At 38.4% G+C, this 23,244-nt stretch overlaps 1 protein-coding gene across 3 annotated transcripts in view; it reads right to left on the reverse strand.

The window, feature by feature from the left end:
• Window positions 1-3,256: 3,256 nt before the first annotated feature.
• ARMC9 (armadillo repeat containing 9) overlaps window positions 3,257-23,244 on the reverse strand; it is a 51,929-nt gene continuing 31,941 nt past the window's right edge. For 2 of the 3 annotated variants that reach the window (XM_074153222.1, XM_074153220.1), the window contains 11 exons: window positions 22,276-22,387; window positions 21,244-21,336; window positions 19,899-19,989; window positions 18,938-19,061; window positions 16,779-16,918; window positions 15,875-15,951; window positions 13,825-13,899; window positions 12,630-12,720; window positions 11,115-11,170; window positions 4,124-4,228; window positions 3,257-3,376 (listed from right to left, as the gene is read on the reverse strand). In XM_074153222.1, coding sequence (XP_074009323.1) covers window positions 3,257-3,376; window positions 4,124-4,228; window positions 11,115-11,170; window positions 12,630-12,720; window positions 13,825-13,899; window positions 15,875-15,951; window positions 16,779-16,918; window positions 18,938-19,061; window positions 19,899-19,989; window positions 21,244-21,336; window positions 22,276-22,387 — 1,084 coding nt within the window. The remainder of the gene's footprint in view (window positions 3,377-4,123; window positions 4,229-11,114; window positions 11,171-12,629; window positions 12,721-13,824; window positions 13,900-15,874; window positions 15,952-16,778; window positions 16,919-18,937; window positions 19,062-19,898; window positions 19,990-21,243; window positions 21,337-22,275; window positions 22,388-23,244) is intronic. The other variant, XM_074153223.1, reaches the window with a different exon arrangement.

Consider the following 23,244-nt stretch of genomic DNA (forward strand, 5'->3'; position numbering starts at 1 on the left):
CCCTTCCACAGGAAACAAGACGGAGCAAAGCAAGTGAGACCATTGGTCTCTGCTGACCACACGTTACCTTCCATAGCTACAGCTCTATTCAGCTCCAGCCAGAATCCAACCATGTGCCCTAAGGTCTTGCAGATTGCTCCAGAGGGCCAGTTCCAAGGCTATATTTAAAAAAAAAAAAACACCAAACAATCTACAACACATGAGTTAGGCCTCAAATGCCTGCCCCAGTCAAGAAAGCAACAGTTAACAACAGCATTCACCGAATATCCTTACATGAAGGGGAAATGCAGAGGTCAGAAATGCTGGACCTGCTCCCACCACAAACGGGAGGACGACCACTCGGCAGAGACTGCAGCTTCTCATCCCTATCATGACATGAATTGGTATCGTTTTCTGGCCTGGAGGAGAAAGGGGAATTCAGGGTGATAAATGTTTGCAGTATAAGAAGTTGCATGACAGTAAATTCTAATTTCTTCTAATTGCCTGTAATGACATAGAAGATACTGAAATTATTTTATATTTCACATTGCAAACTAGTGCTAAGGACATAATTTAACTGCATGACTGTAACTCCCCCAAACCAGCTGACGTGAGATGTATTTGAAATTAACATTTTTTCCTACTGCAATAAAAGAGCTGAAGAAAGGAAACGGTAACTCCTTGCAGTCTGAAGACCCAAAATGCCAGCAGGACACTTAAAGAAAAAGACTGTAGCCGTGGGCCTGAGAGATCTTCAATACTTAGCTTTTTCAAGGATTTAAGATTTGTTCCTGAATATTACAAGGATTTCACTTCACAGAACAATATGCAACACAGACTTAAAACACAGCAGATAAGAAGCGGAACTGTTGATTTCCCAAGCGAGGTGGAACAATGAGAAACTGAAGTAGCTGAAGGACAGAACAGGGACAAGATTGCTTAGTAATAAGCAATAAAACACAGCAGAAGCAAGAGCAGTGTGAAAAGTGTGTGAAAAGATGGCAGACACAGAAAGATTCCCTACCCAATATCAGGTTAAGATAACCAGACTATATTTCTAGTTAGAAAGGATGCAGTCCAAGGAGGCAGTTAACGATGTCACAGCTAAATCAGTCTCTAAGGAAACAGCTAGCAGAATATTAAGTAGTTCAGTCCCCCTTGAGTGATCTCAGCCAGTGAGTCTTTAAAGAGGAGGGGGAAAACTAAAAGGGGAGGGGGAGGGCAGGGAGAAAGAAGCAGCTTTCCAGTATTTCCTGGCTCCCTCAGCTCCATACAGCAGGAGCTTGTCCATACAGGGATCCCATGACAATTCATCTGTAGTAACTAGCGCCTTGTCTGCACTAGGAAGTCATAGAAAAATTAGCATGGAATAGTTGCTACATGTGCAGTGGCTATTCCGCATTAATTCTCTGTGTGAATACTTCTATTCAGCACTAGAAATCTGCCCCCCTGCTCCCCCTGCTCTTTTGGAGATACAAACCAACAACTCAAAGAGATACATTATAGTATCTCCATCAACTGTTTCCTCTTTCACAATGTTTTAAAAATGGAATATGTTACATCGAGTCTCATGTGAAGAACTTCAAACAAGTTACATTCACTTCAATTCTGAATGCAAGAATTTACACACATTTTTAATGTAGTTTAACTATTCTGCTGAATAAAAAAACTTTAGATAATTCAGTTCAACTGTCCTGGATTGCCCCTGTGTAGACAAGCTGCATACAAGGCTAAAAAGTTTGACATTTTTCACGCCATTTCACCTAATACAAACACGAGCCACTTAAATAATTTAAAATATGAAATACATCCAGTTCAGATATCGCTTTCAAATTACAGCAGCTAAAATTTGGTCACTTTTACTGTTTTCCTCTTGCAAGGCTTGCTAAGAGAGTATTTCATCATTTTAGTAAATGAATTTGCACTAAAATTAGAACAGCATAAAAGCCATCAAAGCTTGTCCTTTTCTGTTGCAAAATCTAGTTTAAGAATGTCTTCACCTATTTACTGCGGTTTTCTTGCACACAAATTAATTAGATATAAAATACAAACTTCTCATTCAAGGTGGTATCTCACGCTTCCTACTTAAAACACGGGAGAACCAAACACTCATATTATTTCCACCATTTGGCCAGAGCAGGAGGGAAATATATTTTCAGATATTTTCACCATGTTAGATTTCTGCTGATTACGTTTTTCCTCTCTAGTTTGCACAGTAGGGCAATCTGAAAAGACTGCTTCATACCATCAAACTAACACTTCTCTTAGACCCAGGGCTATCAGAACCAGTATGGTAGGAAGGTGTTTTTAATTTGTACCCAGCAGTGACCTGAAGCTGTCTCATGGAAGCATGAGCTCCACAACTGTTCACAAGCAGATTCAATTTTTCACAAAATACAGGACCAGTGTCACTCTGGTATCCTGGGATACTGTTGTGTAAACATACTACCCGGGTAGATTGTGGTAAAAGGAGGCATGAGATCACTTCTAGAGATTATTTCTGATACATAAATTGCAGGGTGCTACGTGGCAACAGCAAATAGAAGCCACTCCAATGGTTTTGCCACCGTTTTTCTGACTTCCCATAGGTATTTTGCTTCCTCAGTCGGGACAGTGAAAAGGAGAAGTCTCACCCCAGAAATTAAAGGATTAAGATACACTTGTTCTAACAGAAGACAGATGCAGCATATTCAAGGAGCTACATACTGTAAGATTTCTTTATTCCATTTACAATGCAGCCTTCTACCTCTGACCCAAATCACACCAAGAGCAAGGCATCATAGACCCTCCTGTTGGAAAAAGTATTTCTTCCAAAGCAGGAAATCTGTCATACCAAGATTTTTCTTTCCCATTTTCTTATGGCTGGGTAGCAAAATCTCCCCCAAGTAATATACTTTCTTGCTTATAAAGTGGAAAATCCCAGGCATTTTAGACACTCCATGCAACTTACGAAAATAATATATTATGAGAAGATGAAAGGACTATGAACATGCAGGATATAATGCAAATTTAAATCAAACTGATCAGTAAACATTTACTCAACTATTCCAAGTATGTGACCTCAGCCAATGGACTTTTTTCTGCCTATGATATTCCCCTCCTTTCTTTTTTTGAAATTATCTTATCTTTCAGGAATGACAATAGCAATGCACTTTTAGCTAGGGAAGGTTTCTTTATCAGGCATTGTTGGGAGGCTTTTTGGTGCTGGTTTTGTTGTTGTTGTTGCTGTTTTCTAAAGGAGTTTAAAAAATATCTGACTTGGTCTCTTTTTTTGGACTTACATTAGGTAGACAGTTCTGTGGTAACCTGGCGTCACAGGTCTCTGGAGTGGCTCATCTATACTCTGATGGACACCAGGAAACATCTTCTTCTTGGTTTTTGGAGTATGAGTCATTATCTGATACGCAGGAAATAAAGAAATGGAAAAAAAAAAAAAAGAGAATGCAGTGGAAAGACAGATAACTGAAGCCATAGAGAAAATTCCATAGAAACATTGCATTAGAAACTAAGTTGCATTCTGGTGTCACTAGATAAAATTCCCTGGAATCACTGTAGGCTGTTCCATGACATCTTATCTTTCCATCATCAGCATTGGTAGACATATGGAATCTGGAATCCAGAAGGCATACAATCACATTTATCTCAAATTCGTGACAGCACACTAAATGACACTCATGCCAACTTTACACTTTTTTACTTAATGGCTTTTTGCTGCTTGAGGTAAGACATACAATACCTGATCTGGCATAACGCCTGCAGGAGCAGTTAACTTTTCAATGTTTTTTTTTTTTTCAAAATAATTTCAGACCAGCAGAGTGTTCCAGTATTAACTTGCTCAGCATTTTGCTTTGTGTGCCCACAGAGTCACTGATGTAGCACTAGAACCCTAAGGCTGCCTTTATCTTATTATTAAACCACAGCCTGACCACCTCCTGTAAAAGGGTAGCTCAAACTTATATCACTTCTTCTGAACACCAGCTAATAAAACAGACTGTGAAAGACGTGGCCTGCTATGGAGGTAGAACCTGGCTCTTCAAGCAGCAATTTGAAGAAGAAAAGATTTTAGAAAGTGATGAAACTGCTGAAACTTAACACTTAATCCAGCAAATTTATTTATTTCAAGATGCTAGTGAGTGGTACTCACTCCCAAGTACTCAGTTGTTAGCAGCTTCTCTCCTGCAAGCTCTCCCAGCTGAGGTTGCAAAACCTCATCTTTGTCCAGATCAGCCTCCATGATGTCATGGTCCTCCTGAAACAGCAACATGCACGTTATGTGCGCCCATGTTCCAAGAAGTTTTCATTTCAAATTTAGTTCTCGCTTCAGTAGTCACTTGGATGGTATGTACTTTCCATATTTATTGACTGTTAGTACAGCACATGTAAGTAGTAATGTACAAGCACTTCCTATCAAAGTAGACATCTAAAGACAAACTTATATAATCTTTTGATATAACCAACAACTAAAGAATTCTGGGAGAAGATAAAAAACCACCCCTTTTTTCCACAACTACAATGTACAATTGTACAAAGTACAGTTTGCCTTTCAAAAGTTGTTCTCCTTCAGATTTCCAACCCCAAATAATTATTCCTTGCTTGACCTAATAATGTCTTAGGAAAAATCTCAGGCATTAGTATCTTTGTAGAACAGTGCATGCTAGTGTGAAGAGAGGTGCAATGCTCTTCAGCGTGCAATAATTAAGCAGCAGCTGGCATGAAGTTTGGAGTTTTAGTTTCTGCAGAGCTGCTGAAGTCAATCTAGTCATACAGTACAGACTAAAAAAAAACCCTGATCGCACTTTCTCAGCCACACTGGATGCTGAGAAAAGGTCACTCTTGGTTAAAAACACCCTCTCCCCCCCAAAAAACCACCCCAAAACCCAAGCAACCAACCAGACAAAAACCACAAACCCTAAACTTAAGGGATTTCAGGGAAGTCAATTCTAAAAAACAAGCCAAAAAACCCAAACCCCCACAAGGAAGTTATCATTCAAGCAAAGAGGATGGTAGGAAACTTGACAAAAACTTGTCTGGATCTTTTAATGAGTCAGTATCATCTGCACATAAATATAATCTAGGCTATAACAACTAACAGTAAAAATAAAGGAAGTGCACCTGAAAAAAAATTCATAGTCTTTCCCGAACATGATGTTAGCATTCTATGAGACTGAAACACCCTATGCCCCTCCCGGACCAACAATCAGACCAGGACCTAACAAACCCTTTGGGGTACATCCCTCTATGTTCACAAAAACGCTTAAGTAATTTATTGCCATGCATTCCCCAAGAAGGAAAAAAATCCCCCAAAACATTTTATTACTCATTTCCAAGAAAGAGAGGCATAATTTGTAATTACTCAATAAAAAAAAAAATTAAAAATCCTTATTGTTGGGCATTCAAACCCTCTCCTCAAGCAGTGGTTTCTGAAAAGTGGGACCGTGGGTGTCTGACAGCAGCTTTTTTAGAGCAATATGAAGCAGCAGCAGCAGCTACTCAGGTTTGCAAGGAAGCTTTAAAGCTGGCAATATGGGGCTGGTAAAAGATTCTTGGAATCAGTACTTTAGGATACAAATATCATACAAGAAGGCAACAGTACTCTGTTGACTTTATTCCACAAAAGCCAAATATAATCAACTTCTCAAGTGAAAAGTACCAAGAATTCACTCTCCTGTGTCTATTTCTAGTATAACCATGGGTGATTCATCCTTCATGGAAGTCCTGCAGCTTCTACAGATCCACAAGCGAGGAAATTTTAAAGTTTCAGGGACTCCTCCAGCAAACCAAAAGTAGTAATACAAGAACAAGACAGTATTTTTGCTTGTGTTCTCCTACTGAAATGAAAACTCTTCTGTGCTGCACAAGATACCCTAAATAAGACCCACCCTAGATGAAAGAAATGTAATTTGCTTTGGAAACAGGTTGTGACAGTAAGTGTAAACGACTGTCATAAAAAGTCATTCTAATAAAGTATATTGTAATAGCAGTAGAAAGTCTGGCATAAACTCCATTAAAAACAATGGCCACCAAACTTTGATGAGCCCTGGAGCACAAAGAAAATGAAAAGGAGTTTTGCTTTAGTGAGATTTAGACTCAAATAGTTTTAAATAGCCAAAGTGTTAAATAGCCAAATCTGCCACAAAGATTAGCCAATAGTATGGATGCTTGGACAGTGCTCTACAAAAACAGCATGAGGAAAAAAACGTTGGAAGTGTGTATCAGGAAGGTATTTCCTACAATGGAAACGGCCAACTGACTCCAGCCTTTGTCTGATGCAAAATAACAAGACTACCATCACTCAGACCAAGTAGGTGTTGGTCTCCCCAGAGCTCTAAAGGCTTGCCTTTTTTCGAGTTTCATGACCTCTGTACCAAATGGCTTAAAAAACATAAATTTTGTTTTGATTTAGTTATTGTCATTGCTCATCACCTCCTCATTCGCAGGTGTCAAGCAGAAATAAATACCACAGACACAAAGGCCCCAATTCAGTAGCCCACAGCAGCATCAGTTCCACTTTGAAATATCCTGCCTGGTCTTCTACTGCAGCTCTGAGAGGGCACAAGCCTCTCACAGGTCCCAAGTCATACCTGTCAGCCTTGTGCAGGTGCTTCCAATGCTGTAGCTAATCTTAAAAGACATTACATGCCCGTTTGTGAACAACTGAAGCAGTTACAGAAATACTGCCAATAAGCCCCAGAGTGTTCTAAGGTTCAGAGTAAAATTTTCCCATAATTTATTTGTTTATGATTGGATTTAATAAAAAACCTAGTTCTTCTGTAAGTGTTTTGAAAATACCAGATTGTTAATCGTCTTCATCCTCCTAAAGGTACGTTCTCTAGTCTCTCAGCCATAAAAGATAAGGCAGTATAGAACCTCAGAAAGGTGTTCAATCTCCCTTTTTTCTCCAATGCAAGATAAGTTACAATCAGCTCCTAATTTTCTGAGAAGCTGGGTAGGTGTGAAAAATAACTGGAACAATATCTCCAGATAATGGAAAACCACAGATAAACACTTGTAGACTAGGCAACAATCATCTGTATCGAGCAAAACAAACAAACAAACAAAACCCACCCACACTCTGAACTCCACAATATACTGTACTTTGAAAAAAAATAATTTAAAAGTTGCAAAGATGAGCTTTATAAATAGTCTGGCAGAAACGTTTTTAATATGTTATGTTAATGCAGCATCAAGAGCTAACAGTATTCTTCGAGAGCGCTTAACAGAAGACTTTACACTCTGTCTGGGTAGAGTGTTACACATTCGAGTCAGAACATCATCCTGCTTTTTCATCCAGCTCTCTGCATGCATGATGTATTTACCTTCTCCTCACAGGCTACTTTGGTTTCCCCAGGTTCCACCTCTCCCAATATTGTTTGACGTGTTTTTGTCGCACAGAGAACTCCAATTTCTAGTTTTCTTCCTGCCAGCCTTGCTCCCTGATGTTATTCAACATACCCAGTAACTGAGCCTGAAAATGTCCCTCCTCTGCCTCCTTGTACAGAAAAAGAGCTTTGACAAACGTGCCATCATTCCACCACTAAAACAACACAATTGGTGCCCTGTTTACCATTGCTCACAGGCTGCAGCAGATGTTGGCAGCAAATAACATAAAGGCTTGAGGTCCTGCGATGAGGTCTTGATTAAGCTATCTTTCTTTTGATGTGTTGTCTAGCTGAAGTGTATTTTCACACTGCAATTTACTGATTTTATTGCCAGGTGCTGAGTGATGAAGGATCAGAGGGTGTCCAGTAAATCGTAACTGTATAGTTATCTCAAGTTTGTCACTGAACTTCTGAATTAGAGCTACAACATCATACATTAACATTTACAAGCAGCTTTCAAAGATGGTCCAAGTCAGATAAAAAGCAAACGTAAAGATCAAAAAGTAAAGATAAATTAAGTTAATATTTAATAGAACAGTCAAGAGAATATTACGTACCAGAAAATACACACTGTCACTGTGGGTGTCAACACACCCACGATGGCTGACATAATGAAGGTGGGTATGTTACTCCAGAAGTCAGTGCATCCTGAGCTCTACACTAATTAATTAAAGGTGAGCTTAAAGCTGAGCAGACAAACCCAAAAGCCAATTTAATTTTGAATAACAGAATAATGTAGACTTTTTTTTTTTAATTCCGTTTGTATGCTCCAATGTCACACATTACAGAATCTTAAATTTCTGAGTGTATGATGCCCTTAGAAATCCCAAAATTATCTGCCAACTGGCTAAACCACATCTTGGCAGCAGTGTTTAGGAGAAAGTAGTCATTACCACAAGATCTGCTCAAAGCCAAGACAGGATTCAACAACTCTAAATAAAACACAGATAAAAGCAAAAAACCATGAAAGATAATATTAACAGCATGGGGAACCTTCACGTGCTCTTGGAAACAATAAAAGCTGGGGCAAAACCTGCAAAGTAAATCTGCATAAAAGTGTCTTTTGTTGTTTCTTAACTCGTGAAGGTATCAATATTGATATTAAGCAGATCAGCAACAAATTATATCAGCAAGCAGTCTGAATGCACGTCATTAAACTGTCAATATACGGACAGATTCTGAAATACAGTCTGTGGTAGTTTTTTTAAAGTTACGTAAAGGCAAGACTTCTGGTAAAGTTTTCCAAAACTTTCTGTTGCCAGATCACAACATCAGATGTTATCACAGAACCCCAAAGAACAATAATTCACTGCATTTCCAAAATACAAAAGGGCTCCAGGCATTGAGGCATTAAGTCAACAAATCTGCTTATTTAACAAAGTAACAACATTATGCATTTTGTGTAGCATTTTGCTGCCATGCTGTTTGTGTACTCTATTTTCTAAACTGAGGGACTAAGAAACTGGTCCTCCTTGCAGGAGAACAGAATTATACTTCCCAGCAGCAATAAAGCTTTAGAACGTGCCACTAGACAGTTTTAAAATTGGTGTGATGAGACTTCTTCTTTTCAATATAATGGCAAAGCTAATGAAAAACTGGAATCAGACATTTGTCTGTTTCAAAAGCCTACTGTTATTTTTGAGTCAAATAATAAGAAGTGACAGAAGTCCGTTTTAATAACATGATGGTTCAGTGATAAAAATGCATTTCAAAATGATTTTACCTAGAACGTTGGCTAGGATTGTGAGCAGCAGCAACTTGTCTAGGTGGTACAACTGAATAGGAGAATTCACCTTCCTTTCGTTCCCATGAGCAGGTAAAGCAATGAAAATGTTCAAGGCTAACATGCAAATTCAGTGCCACATCTTTCATGAGGGAGTTCCTTATCTCTGTGCTTTCCCAACAGAACACAGTATCCTTCCAAAAAGTATACTAGAGTTCAAGAGAAAATACCACCACCTTGGGTTCTCAGGATACACCTAAGATGCTCAAAGCCTTGGAACATCAGTTAAAGGGTGTTAAGCAGCATATTAAGGAAAGGGAAGTTATAATGGTTAATCCCCAGAAAGCCCATCTTATACATCAAGCATTGATTTTGGGTGAGAGGAGTGGAAGATTATTGAAAACTCACTTCAGGACTGCAGGAGGCGAAAGAACTACAATAATCTAATCCTATTAGAAAAAAAAAGTTTACTGTACCCCCTTAAAACAAAAGGGAGAGAGCTGATTGTTAAATAAAACTTCTTTGTAGCTCTAAAGTTAGAATTTCCACATAGCTCTACGTTTAGGCAAAGTCACAAGGGTAATCAGTTCTCCTGTTCACCACCTGTTGTACCACAACTCAGAAAATAGCTAAATAATGCAACCAGTGCAAAACTTCCCTGGACACTGCCAGGCAAAGGCTGGACCCTGCAAGGTGCTGCACCGCGGCAGCGGAAAGCACACCACACCTTTTACAACCAGGACACACATTTTTCTCTGCTTTCAAATTATAAAACGCTCAACGTACATTGAAAATGCACTCAGTCACCCTGCAGCAGCAGGGCAAGGTTTAGCCTGTGGCATGCTTGGCACTGCTCCCTAACATTTGTGTTAAAGCGCAATGAGGCAGTGCAACGTGGATCCATCTGACTTGGTAAGTTTTATGTGTCTTATTCTTTGATGGTTCAGGACAAAAGCTTTCTTTTTGCCTTAAAAATTGGTTTTCAGTAAATATATGTTCTCCACTAATATTTATAATAAAAGAATGTTTTGCAGAGATCACTCTCAATGTCACTGACTTCTTCAGGGCAGATACATGATATAAATGTATATTTGCTTATACACTCATCTAAATACACTTAAGCACTATTCAAAGAATATCTACCATAGTTGTTCTTCTAAATTTCTCATGCAAGACTTTTCAATAAAAGAAAAGTGCTATGTAGTAGACTTCTTTGAGATAGAACTCCCACGTAACTGCCTACACAGTAGATTTTCAACACTCCGTGTGCATTTATGGCAACACAGCAATGGCATCACCAGTGAAGACTGGGTTTAATATTTCTCTTATAACATTTACACATTCCTTTGCTTGTTAATGTGGATGATCAAATACGCTGTGTTGTCTGCACCTGGGATCCCATTATTCTATGCAGACAGCTTCTTAAAAAACGCTGAAGTATTGGTATAAAATGCATTTATTAGCAGAGCTAGAAATACACAGGTAACCAATTTATATTTACTACAACATAGTTTCTCATGCTTACTTTCTCAACTTTTTTTTTTGCTTTTCTGTTCTTATGGGACTTATTTTTTAATTTGTAATTACTGTTTTTCCTTCATTACATACAGACAATTTATTAAAAATATTTCAAAGTTTCTAAACAGGAAAGAAGTCATACTCTGAACAGATCATGATACCTTAAGAAAAAGTAACAACCTGTTTATAAATGATTCTGGCAATATACTGATTCATTTGGTTCCTTTACTTTTACCTGCTGAAACAGGTCTGCTTGAAAGCAAGATTTCTACTGCTACAGTAACTCCTCACCTCTTTACTTATTTCAAGCTGTCACAGAGGAGGTGACTTGCCAAAATAAAAGAGTAGGACTTCGAATGAAGATAAGGTAATGGAAACAGATGCAATTTTCTTGTTAATACACCGTGGTAATTAAATAAACCCAAACAAAAACCCCCGAAGTCTGGCTTATTGACACCTCCTGTCTAGAAGATTGAGGATTTTTCTAAAAGGTGCCAGAAGGCCTTTAAACTTACTTCCTCATCCTCCTCTTCCTCTTCATCGTCAGACACAATACTATCATTTAATGGCTCTTCTAGAAAGAAGCAAAACAAAATGGTGTAAGAGTACACGTGCAACTTAACAGAACCTCTAGATATTGCCCCTCTTTTACAACAGTAAGATTTAGCTTGCTTCTCATATAGACATCCTATTCTTTTCAAAACAGGTATTGGAATTATCTGCTCTCATAAAGCAGTCTAGAAATCACTGAAATCAATTCATATTTGGGAAAATGGCAGAAACAGAAACACCCTAGAATAGTTCTTTTCTCATAAATCCCGCTATGATGTCCCAGTGTACTTACTGACAAGACTTGAATGAAAGTGTGTGCACTTGCAAGTTTGTCCATTTTTCAATTGATTTTCAGTAAAAGACTGTTTTTAATAAAAGACTCTACTTGTCCCTACAAACACTTCAATATTAGACCAGGATGGGGCTTTGAGCAACTGGTCTAGTGGGAGGTGTCCCTGCCCATGGCAGGGGGGTTGGAACTAGATGATCTTTAAGGTCCCTTCCAATCTACACCATTCTATGACTCTATATTGCTTTTATATGTAAAAAGATAGTACTCACACAGAATACTTATTGTAACTTTTGGACAAACTCATTTCCTTAGAAAAAAGCAGCGAGGCTTACGCCGGAAATCTGTACACTCACTTTTTGCTCACTGATTGGACAAAACCTTTCAAAAATACCATTCACTGGTAGAAAAGAAGTGATTCTATAACCTTGATGAACAAGTATTGCATAGTGGCAATACAGTGCTTAAATACTTTATTTGTTCTTTTACAAGCTAGGACCATAAGATACGCTGTTTTCTGCTCTTTCCAAAAGCCAAAGAAAGCAGTCAAACTTGTTCTATTTTTACTGTACAAAAAGATTAAATCAGAATTCACCTCCTTTTCAGTACTTGCTTCTCTTTCTTCAGCCTTCCTTTCAGCCACAGGAACAGAAAATACAATAAATATTTCACCTCCTTACACTTGTCTGTATTAACACAGCATCTACAACTCCTGGGACACATCAACATACTTTCCAAAAAGGACGGTCTCTGCCCCCTATTCAGGATAAGCCATTTCACGTAACAAAGCTACACTCCTCAGTAGAGCAAGCGATGAGCACAGACAGACCTAGTCCCTAAATCTTGCTTTACAAATTGTATCACCTTTTTATTTTTGCAGTTGACAGCAGTCTCTCACTACTATGAGGCCACTGGCATGAAAGAAAACCGTCAAGGTCATTCTATTTACAGTGCCAAGACTTTGGGATTGAGACCTACTCAGCCTTTTATTTCTTCTTTATAATCATAATACAAAAGGAAATTTTAAAATACATCTGAAATTCAAATCCTGACATTCACTATTCACCCTCTCTCAGACCATCACACTATAGCTATTCTTTGAGAGTTTCAACACCAAGTAAAAACATGAGCTTTCTTATGGCTTTTGTGAAAGATTTACAGCTCAGATAGCTGCATCTGTTCTTCTGACCTGAATTGAGCTGCTTGATAATAAATTCAATCTGCCGGATCATCTCTGCATTTCCTTCCTTGATAAAACAGCGCAGGATTTCTTCCATTCCCTGGATGTAGTGGAAAACATTGCTAGATTAGTATTTCATGTGACCACAGTGACAGAGTTTCGTTAGCTAAAAAGTAATTGTTTTGTCAGGAAAAAGAGAAGCAGTGTGAAACAAACCACCGTGTCCAGCTCTAAGCACTCCGTTTTGTCCATACACTTCCCCCAAAGACAAAAGAAATATTCTGTTTAGATTGCTTCTAGGTTTAAATATAGAAGTATCCATGGTGAACAGCAAAGTTTTACAGTAGATCTGCTGCTTCTGCTTTCTGAACTCAGTACACAGTAGTCAACAGAAAAGGGAAAATTTGCATTCACAGAGACAACAGAACAAGATTCAGAGAAGGAAAGCAAAAAGCAGGACCAACTCTGACCTTCTCTTAAACCCAGTTTCTCTATTTGTGGCCCTTTATAGGCTTGATGTTGTGTCTTTAATCATTTTAGATGACTTCCAATCCTCTGTGCTCTGAGGTAAAACATCTGACAACAATTATGTCTGCGTAACTCTCTAGGTTAATTCTTAAGATACAAAGATACACTGCTATCCCAGGAACGGCTTCCTCAAATCCAGAAATTAAATCATATTCATAACCATTAGACTACCTTTCACAGGAGATCAATTCGTAGTTCTGCTAAAACCTTCCTCCTGCTGCCTTCCTCAGCTTACCATGTCTATACCAGGCAGAAACAAAAGCAGCAAGAGGAACTCATCCTCTTAGTGGCTATTCACTGGTGCAGAATGAGTTAAGAAGAGGAAGAAGTAGCAGGTCAGATGAAAGCATCTCCTTGGCCACATCCAGTCTAGAAAATGCTAAATGGACAACACTATTCTACAATAACACCTTTAATTTATAATTTAGACAGAATCCTTCACACTCCTGGGGCTCCACTTTTGGGGAAGGACCAGCAAATACGGCAAAAGTGTTTCAGACATAACATTTGTATCTGCCCGAATATCCAAGGTGAAGAGCCTCTTATGGATTCCCTTCTCAAAATGCCATGGCTCCTACCTCACAGCCTTGCTGCATGCTGCTTAACAGGTACCTGTGTGCATGCCATCTTTGGCATATGCGTTGATCTTTGTGCTATGCAAAGCAGCACTTCTTACCATTGCTCTGGCTTCTTCTCGGACAGAAGGGATGGCAAGAATGCTGTACAGTGCTCCGTTCACATAGGGTTGTATCTAAGAGGAAGAAATAGTCATTCCACCAAGAAAAGCTCTTACATTCACCCCAGCTGATTATAAGCAACATTTAAGAGCGAAGGTGCAGAACAACTATGTTCGGAGAGTTTAACCAGGCTATCCTGCACTTGCAAAAATTCCCACTTAGGAAGCAGTGAACTTTCAGGATGCAAATATACTGGGATATGGTTGATCTAAATCAATACTGCTGCATGCTGATTTCCTCCCCACCCCTTTCTGAAAATGTATCTTGCAAATTGACCTAGCCCATAAAAAAAAAAAAAAATCAGAAAAAGGTTTCTGTTTCTGACAAACACTAGTGAGGGTACAAAATATGCGACAAAGAACAGGGACAAGACTGTGTCAGCATGAACTCAGGTTAGACTTCAAGCACTGTAGCCTTAAGCAAGATGATAAAAGCTCTAGCAGCTTAAAACATCCTCTCACTCTGCTGCCTCTTACTCGCCCTCAGTAGAGGCAAAAACCAGCTAGCATGAAAGCTCTGCATTGTGGTTAGTGAAAGCCACCAGATCTGTCAGACTAGTTTTATCAGCACTTATGAGACCCTTTGTATTGGTCAGTGCCTTTTGGAGCGTTAAGATTCAGAGTCATCCTCTTTCTATGGATTGGAAAAATGAACAATAAGCAAGGCTGGGAGCAAGGGAAGCACAGAAAGGTAAGGGACTGGGATTTACACAAGGATTCCACAGCTTCTCGGAAAGCTCTCCTGGCACCCAAGAGCATTGCTTTCTACCTTTGACTTTGATAACAACACTTCTATCAGCTGCGCTGGTGCAAACTAGGTTGTAAGAATGCACCCTCTGAGAGAAATTTCAAGGTCATTCTAAGGTACAGAATTCAACAGTATGATGGCATTTCTAAATACTTCAGTCTACGGATTGAAATGTTATCTTTTATTAGTATGTATTGTATGAACACTCGTCATTCACAAAAACAAAAGCTAGTGAAAGAGTCCAATAAAGGTATGCCAAGTTTAATCTTAACCAAAATAGTGCTAGTAAAGAATTGATCTACAGCTTCTAATGAATTCATAAAACGCGGACTAAACAGTTCATTGAAAATTATTCTCTACTTTCAGTTTAAGCTACAAACAAAAAACCTGATGATACAATCATTGCATATAAACGTAAGACACCAGAATTTATAATTCATTTTTACTAGAAGTCCCCAAACACCTTGCACAAGTATCAAGGAATCATTCTAGAATACCCTGGTAAAAATTCTCCCTCCCCATGATTTCAGCCTCATTCAATATTTGCCCACATTTTCTCCTGCCTTGAATTTTACTCCATGGTCAAAGAAGGGCCCCTCTGCAGAGGCAGCTGAAGCAATGCTTTACATAGCAGACAGCAGATATCAGAGTGATTTGCTAAAAAGCACTAAGTAGAAACAACTAATAATTTTTAGCATTTTCCTCTGAGATAGTTTAATTTCGTATCTAAGATGCAAATGTCTGGAGACAGAAAAGAAATGAACCACAAAAGGGTTGTGGTTACAGATACAGTTACACGGATGTACTGCTTTCTTATGACATTCCTTAAAACTACTCGCAAATTTGCTTTTTGCACCTGATGTTTTGCATAATGGGCTTGCACCACACATTGTTCATCTCATGAACTAGTTAAGCTTGGAATGATTTGGTGTGAGATGACATTTAAACAGCATCTGAAACTGCCATCAAGAAGGCATGTGGATTGCATGATAACTATGCATCTAAAAGACTTTCGTTCTTAGCTGCCAACATTTGTTAAAAGAAGATGTAATTATGTCTAGAAAGACCAGTGTCCAATGAAATAAAATTTACATAATTGTGAATTTTAGGAAAATTTCACACAATTACATGAGGGTCTAACAAAAGAAACAAAACCAATTTACTTTTTTCCACTTCTTCCTTTTTTAATTTTTAATTTTTCTTTCCACCTTTTAGTTAGCCCAAAGTTTGCTGTATAAATACCTCATGATTCTCATGGCCAAGAAGATTAGAGAGAACTTTGAGCACGTGGTTTGCAATCCTTGCACACATTTTCTTCCCTGCAAATGGATAAAACAAAAATATGCTTGAAAAAATATAACAGATCAGAGCAAGCTTCTTTCTTACTTCTTAAAATCAGTACTAAATATAATTTACATGGGGCAATACTATTCCTTGTTCCTGCCAAATGCTGCTCAGCATAACTGAGCTGAAATCAGTGGAGTTACTCTGGATTGATACAGGTGTAATCTTGGACAGGATGCAACACAGAGGGATTTTAAAAGATTCAACAAAGGCATTATTTTGCTTATGGCAAGCAGTCAATTTTTCACCCTTACTTTCCTTTCCTTTCCTTTTTAAAAAGAAACTTTAAGCTTCTTTTAAGTCTCTTGGACATAGACAGGACCTTATTTTCTTGGGGGGGGGAGGGAAATCTCTGCATTGTAGAAGTGAAACATGCAAGTATTTCACTCCACAAGGTGAAGGTTAAGCTCCTTGCCATTACTCATCAACTCAGTTCTGACTTTCTTTCATACAAACAAATCTCTTCCACAAGTATAAAGTGTCCTTTGAAAAGTGGGCCTGGAATGTAGAAATGGCTGTCCTCACATGCAGATATGAAAAAAGAATCAAATCTTAGAGGGTTCCATTGATTAACTGCTTAATTGCTTAGATTTTGGTGAAGCTAACCTGCACAGTCTGGGATTCTTGGGTAAGAGATCTGCTCAAAAGCACTGGTTATAACCACACTGAAATATCTCTGGTCATGTGAGTCCCTGCTACTAAGTATAGTCACTTGAAAGAATCCAGGTATATCAGAAAAAAGAATTCACAATCTTCCCTATAAATTTCTTGGAATAAGGTTGTAATTCAAAAGGTAAGACACCTGCACTCCGCAGACAGAGATTCATGAGCAAGGCAACGGAATACTCCAGCGTGTAATCAGACAGACAATCTGTATCTCTTAGAACATCCACCAGCCAGAAAATGAGCCCATCTTTGATCATTGCCGACTGCAGTGCACGCCTAGGATTAAAAACCAAAAAGCCCACAGAAATAAGACCACAACATAAATAGCTTTCAAATACTTTTATAGCTAATATAAGCACATTAAAACTCTATGTCATCTACCTGCTATACACTAGCCTGCCAATAAAACCAACCCAAATCTACCCATTTTGGTAGAATCAATTAAACTACGGAATTAACAAAGCCTGAAGAAATTGAAGATGCAGTTTCCCATAGGGTTAGAGGACTAAAATGTTGTTGGGTAGACTGGGTTTTTGGAGGGGGGTGTGGGGTGTGGTTTTTAGTGTTGGGTTTTTTTGTGTTGTTTTTTTTGTGTTGTTTTGTTTGGTTTTTTGTTTTGTTTTGTTTTTTAAATCTCCAAACTGCTGAGGTAAGCGTCTTCATTGTTTTCTAAGGCTCCTAACTCTACCTAAAATTGTATTTTCAATTATCTTAAAATGGTAAAAAAAGTCAGCTACACACAACACACCCATAAAATAAATTAATTACCTCTTCTGCCATAGGTAGCTATACCACTTAGTACTGTTGAATTGACAACAAGATTTTTTGCTTAAATCTATTTGTTCTTTCCCCTAGAGATTCTTAAATAATGTATTATTTTAACTCAACCTGTAGTTGCCTTCAAAGAGTACACTGAATGAAGTGCCAGGTGGTCAACTGTGATCTCCTGCAACAGATATTTCTTGCTTTATAATACAAAATAGTAGTATATAGTGATAGAAAGGTCTTACAGAGGAATATAATTTTTAATCACATCATTTCTAATGGGCAGTAAGTCTAAATTACAAAGATCAAATCAGGTATTTTCCTGGTCTTGATACTTGGGATTTATATTACTTCTGAAAGCTCACACTCTTTCTCAATCCTGAATCTTGCAGTAGGTCTATGGATGGACTGAGCAAAACAAGGGAGCATCTGACCACACATTTAAAAAAAAACAAAAAAACAAACCAACCACCAAAAAAACCCCAAAACTTCCCTCATGTCAGGTATCTGGAATTAACCTTCTATGAGGTTAACTGTTATTTTCTAGAAAGTAAAAAACTTTCAAATTTTCAGTAGCTTAGGCCCTAGAATTCAAACTAACATGTACTATCAACAACTGCTTTAATAGAAAAATCATATTCTCTAAGGTTGGTTTAGGATTTCAAGCAGTAGAGTATGAAGATATACTCTCTTTCATCTCAAATATATACAAGGTATCATGTCAGGAAGCAGTGCTGAATTTTACCCAAAGCACATTTACGTGTGCTTCATCCAGACGAGTTCTAAATGAGGCAAATCCAAAAGCAGCCCTCATTCTTCAAGAAGCCCCCCCCAAAAATTTAAAGAAAACCCCAACACTTGCAGTCTCAATATAGGAGAAACATGAATGAAAATAACAAGAGCTAAACTCATCCATCTACCTCCTTACGTTTAGTTAACTACTCAGGGCTGAATATGCCTCCAGAGTACTGTGAAAACAGAGTTCCTAGATCATATTTATTTGGTAAATGAGAGCAACTTCACGCCCTTTTACTGCTTTTGCATATTTCTTTTGTGGTGGGCATTTGAGTCAGACTGCTAATGCAAAAGTAAGACACAAGACAGCCCATGCACAGACAGCTCCAGGAAAGAGGATCAACAGGATGAGGATGAAATCCCTGAAAAATGTTTGCAGAAAGGATAATGAAAACCTTATGCTCTGGAATGTAATGCAACTCTTTTTTCTACATAGGATCTTCAGAACTTTCTACATTAAGATTTTCACTTTGTTCAATTAAGGAATACATATAAAGCACACAAGGTTACGGCAGATGTACATTTACTTGAGCCTTGATAGCTGATAGGAAGTCAGGTTAATTCAGTCAGCAAACCTGAGTTCTCCTCTGTAATAAATGACACTGCTTTCATCAGTCATCAGAATCTGATGATTGTTATGGGAAAATCAAGTGCTCTTCTTTCCTCCCTGAACAGAGCCTAACTAGCCTGCATTTCCTCTCCTGCTGTCACCACTGTGTGCTATGCTTTCATCACCTGAGGCTGAATTTCTGCAGAGCCCCCAGAACATTCTCCCATGTAAGGGAATCCTTGTCTTCAGCTTTCAGTCTCTCCTCCAGCATTCGCAGCAAAGTTGGGTTCTGAGAAAGGTAGACACGACCTGGTGAAAAAAGTGATGAAAGAACAGATGCTGAGATATCAGCTTATGATAGAAAAGCTCCCTCTCCTTGGAAAAGTAAAAAAGTAAGCAGGATTGACTTCAGTTTCTTCTTGAAAAGCCACAATCTTGTGCCAGGACTCAAAAAAACCCGCATAAATGAGTTGTCTAGCAAACCCGTTGCATTCAATGCAGCCACTTGGGGCATTAGAGGCCCCCACTTGCCAAGTTAGTACCACACAGAGTCCACTATCCCTCTTTTAGTACCTGCTTTCTGATCTATCAGTTTTGTACAGTCTAGGAAAAGAGCAGAGATGTCCAAAGAGCTCTGAAAAGTTAGGTTCCCCACTGTTATTGACTTTAAACAGGATTTCAGTTCCTAGCAGTAGTTAGCTCCTTAAGTAGCACCAAACCAAGGGCTAATCTGGGACAGGTAGAGATAGAAAGCTACATATATATCTAACCAAACAGCAGTGATGCACAAAGATTTATTCAGGTGAGGACCAGGAAGATGCAAGAGCCGCTGCATTAACTACTGTTGCACAGCCTGGTAGCAGGTCTGCCTAAAGGACCTTTAATTAACAGGAATTTTTTTTAAGTTCCCAGATAGATCACAAATCATCAAAAGAAGTTAGAAATGCTGAATATACAGTGTCAAAATGAAAACTTTCAAGATAGCGAAAAACTGTTTTGAATGCATGTAACGAAAGACTGTGAATCCCTAGAAAAAGGGTACAAATAAGGCTCAACTTCCACGTGCAGCAACATGCACTTGTGAAGTAGCAGTAAGCCAGCATTACATGAAAATGCTGTTTCTCTCTCTTGCAGCAAATTTCTTACCTTCTGCCAGTGAAGCAAAAGCATTGATGAGCCTTGCCATATACTGTCTGACAACCTCACTCTTAGAATGTAATAATTTGAGGACGCTTCTCTGAAAAAGAAAGCAAGCACTAATAAAAACTCACAAAAGCAGGAAAAAAACCCGAAGTTAGTCTTCTATGGTGTTTTAAAAGCTCATTAAATTTTCACAGCAAACAAACTTTGAACACATATTGATATCTTAAGTAATGTATATATGATTTAAAATTTCCCAGTTGTTTTGGTTTTTTTAATTTTAATTTTAATTTTATTTTTTTTTTTTTTATTTTTTCTATTGGCAGGGTGCTGAGGAAAGTTCAGTCTATTAAAAATTCATTAAGCTCCATGGTGTAGGGTGAGAATTATAATGAACCAACAGAGTTATCAGTTAAAGCTGGTATCTAAAATTAATATTTAGTCAGTGACAAAAAAAATGGTTAGTTTTGTTGATGAACTTAAATGCAGTAACGTCATCTGAATAGAAATGCTATTGTTTGACAACTAAGAGTGTGGGAAAGCAGCTCTGTAACAAGAACACCACATTTTTAATCTGTTTTACTTCAGGCATTACTTACACATAACTTCCCTCCTACAGGAATTTACCGGGAAAAACAGATCATAGATTTAATGATCCTTAACTTTTCTAGTGAAGTTACTGTAGCAATCGCAACAGAAGCCACAATGTAACAAGTAGGCTCACTGCTTCAAACAATTGGGGAACTCAACTATGCACAAAACTATTACAAACGAAAAAAGTTGCACTTTTGTTAGCAACAGTATTGGATTATCAGTGACTGGAGCAAACTTTCAAAATCAGCACACCAGCATTTCCCCTTTCTAAAGAAAGGTAACAATCCATTCCAAATTCACGGAAATTCTATTGAACGTGTTATTACAAGTGAATAATCAGATATACTATAGAGGAACTGAGATTGAAGTCCTAATTTAGTTCTTATCCTAGATCAGTGAAATGGAGTGAAAGTATTATCTAGCAATACATAATCACTCAAGAAGAGACCCAGCATCTGACAAGCAAGAGCTAACTCCTAAGCAGGGGGTTCAGTAGGCTTCTGCTCAACTCATGGGCATCAAGCACCAGGAGAGGTGACAAACTTCCACTTGTCTACAAGAACTGTATCTACACTGAGAGCTCTTGTAATGCAAAGCTTTGCCCACCGCATTTAAAGACTGAAGTTAAATGTATGACATGATTTTGACACTTCTACTTTTTTTTTTTTCCAGAGTGATAAATTTTTCCGATCAGCATTTTATAAAAACAAATAAGCAATATCGCATGCAAGTTGGAGGAAAGCCCTTTCCAGCTGACCTGACAGTTGCTGTGGCAGTCTAGGAGGTCATTACTGATGTAGGCTTGCAGGACAGTGTCTCTCTGTTCTCCAGGATATGATGTTGTCAAGCGCTAAAATAAAAAACAACAAAAATAAACAAGTCAAATAAATAAACGGCAACCTGAATTGACGACCACTGAAGATTTTAAAGGTGCTGATACCCGAGAGTTGAGAAACCTCTTCTCACAGGGAGAAAGAATTCAACCTCAATGATCTAAGGGAAAGAGATGAAATTAATTCATCTGACCTCAGCTCAGTGATCCACTATGAAACTGTTAATTGGGAGCTTTCACTACTGTCCATACAGGAAGCATTACTTCCCATGAAGTTAAAAAGCTCCTCTAATAGCTACAGATGTGGTGCTTTTCTAAAACATCTGAGACAGAGTACTGGGCTAGAACCACCACTGGTCAGACCCAACAGATGTTTGTTTATATGAAAATGAACACTGAAGCTTGATCAGAATTCCACTATTATCATCTCTCACTTCTGTCATTTTGAACCCATCAGCTTCCTTTTCAGCAGGAAAATGTATCTTCCTGTCCTTGTCACCTTTAATTTTTGTGAAATATCATTACGTGATCCGAGGCAAAGAAAATGTAGGCTCTAGTAAATACCTTGATTATAAAGGAAAACTAGTGATTAGAGTCAGGGATTTCTTCTATACAGCAATATTTATATAAATCTAAACCAGGGCAATACATGGAAAGAGGAACTTCCTAACACAATAACAATTTCCTTGAAAACATGTCAGAAATTACTTCCACTGAAGATCCCAGGAATTCCTATCTGGCTTTTCTATGATGGGGAGAGTACTGCTACAATACATACCTATTGCCTGGGCTTTCCTCATCATCTCAAGAGCCTCAGCAAGCTTCACTGACAAAGAGAGAAGTTGCCTACAATGCTGAACTAATCACCAGAACAATCTTCTTGCTCACAAGATAGATTTTAGTTGTGGACCCCTCCAGAAGGGACCTCTTTATTTCTGCAGAGGCCATCTCCCTTACCCAGCGTAGAGCCTGCAGTAAGAAGGCCTTGAGACGATCATTCCCTGTAATCAAATCTTTCTTCAGTTTCTCGTAATCCAAAGAGGGCAACAGTGGCACATCCTGCACCTTCCTACAATGCAAACGGGAAAGACATTTATCAAAACTCTCTCTCCTTATTCAGTGCAGCTGATGTTTCTGAGGTGAGAAGAGCCAAAACCTGAGTCCGTTTCAGGAAAAGAGCTTCCACATTTTTACACCTTTGTTACTTTTATTACCATTGCCATATTAGAACAACAGACTTTTTAAACTTGGACTTATTTTTTCACCGTGCATGCAACTCATTTACCATCATAACTTGCAGACACTAAACTCTGACAACTACCTAACTGATGATCTGAGCTTTTTAGTGGCACAAAATAGTGCAGTGACATCCTTCCTTGCCCTGTGTGGGCCACAAGAGCATGAAGGCAGCAGCTTGGGGCTCTTGGCACACGGTTATAAACAGACGCAGCAACAAGCTGCGGTTCCAACTTCACCTCTAAGCCCTCATGCACACAGAAATGTCTTCTCCGAGGCAAACGCAGTGGGCTGAGTGGATTTTTACAGGTTGGACTATGCTGGCTTAACATAGGACTTGATACAGGACCATTTTCCATGCACCAGTACTATCTTGCTATTTTGAGTTTTAACACTGCAATAGAAGTTCCACTTAACGAAGTTGCTTTCAGTCAATGCTTTAATTTTAATATTTAAATATATTCCACTAAACAATTTTTGCTCCTATCTTCCTATCCTACCCTTTTTCACAACAAATGTTGTTACATGTATAATTGTGCCTTTAATTATCTTGTAAACAACACAAACAGCAAACAGTGTCTCAAAAATTTAATAAAACCTTCACCTCAGATATACCATCTCTATTTGATCCTATAAAACAAAATTTATTAAGTCAGTCACAAAAAAATTAAGCTTGAAGCACCCAAAAAT

The sequence above is a fragment of the Numenius arquata genome, chromosome 9, assembly GCF_964106895.1.
Source record: "Numenius arquata chromosome 9, bNumArq3.hap1.1, whole genome shotgun sequence".
Lineage (NCBI taxonomy): Eukaryota > Metazoa > Chordata > Aves > Charadriiformes > Scolopacidae > Numenius > Numenius arquata.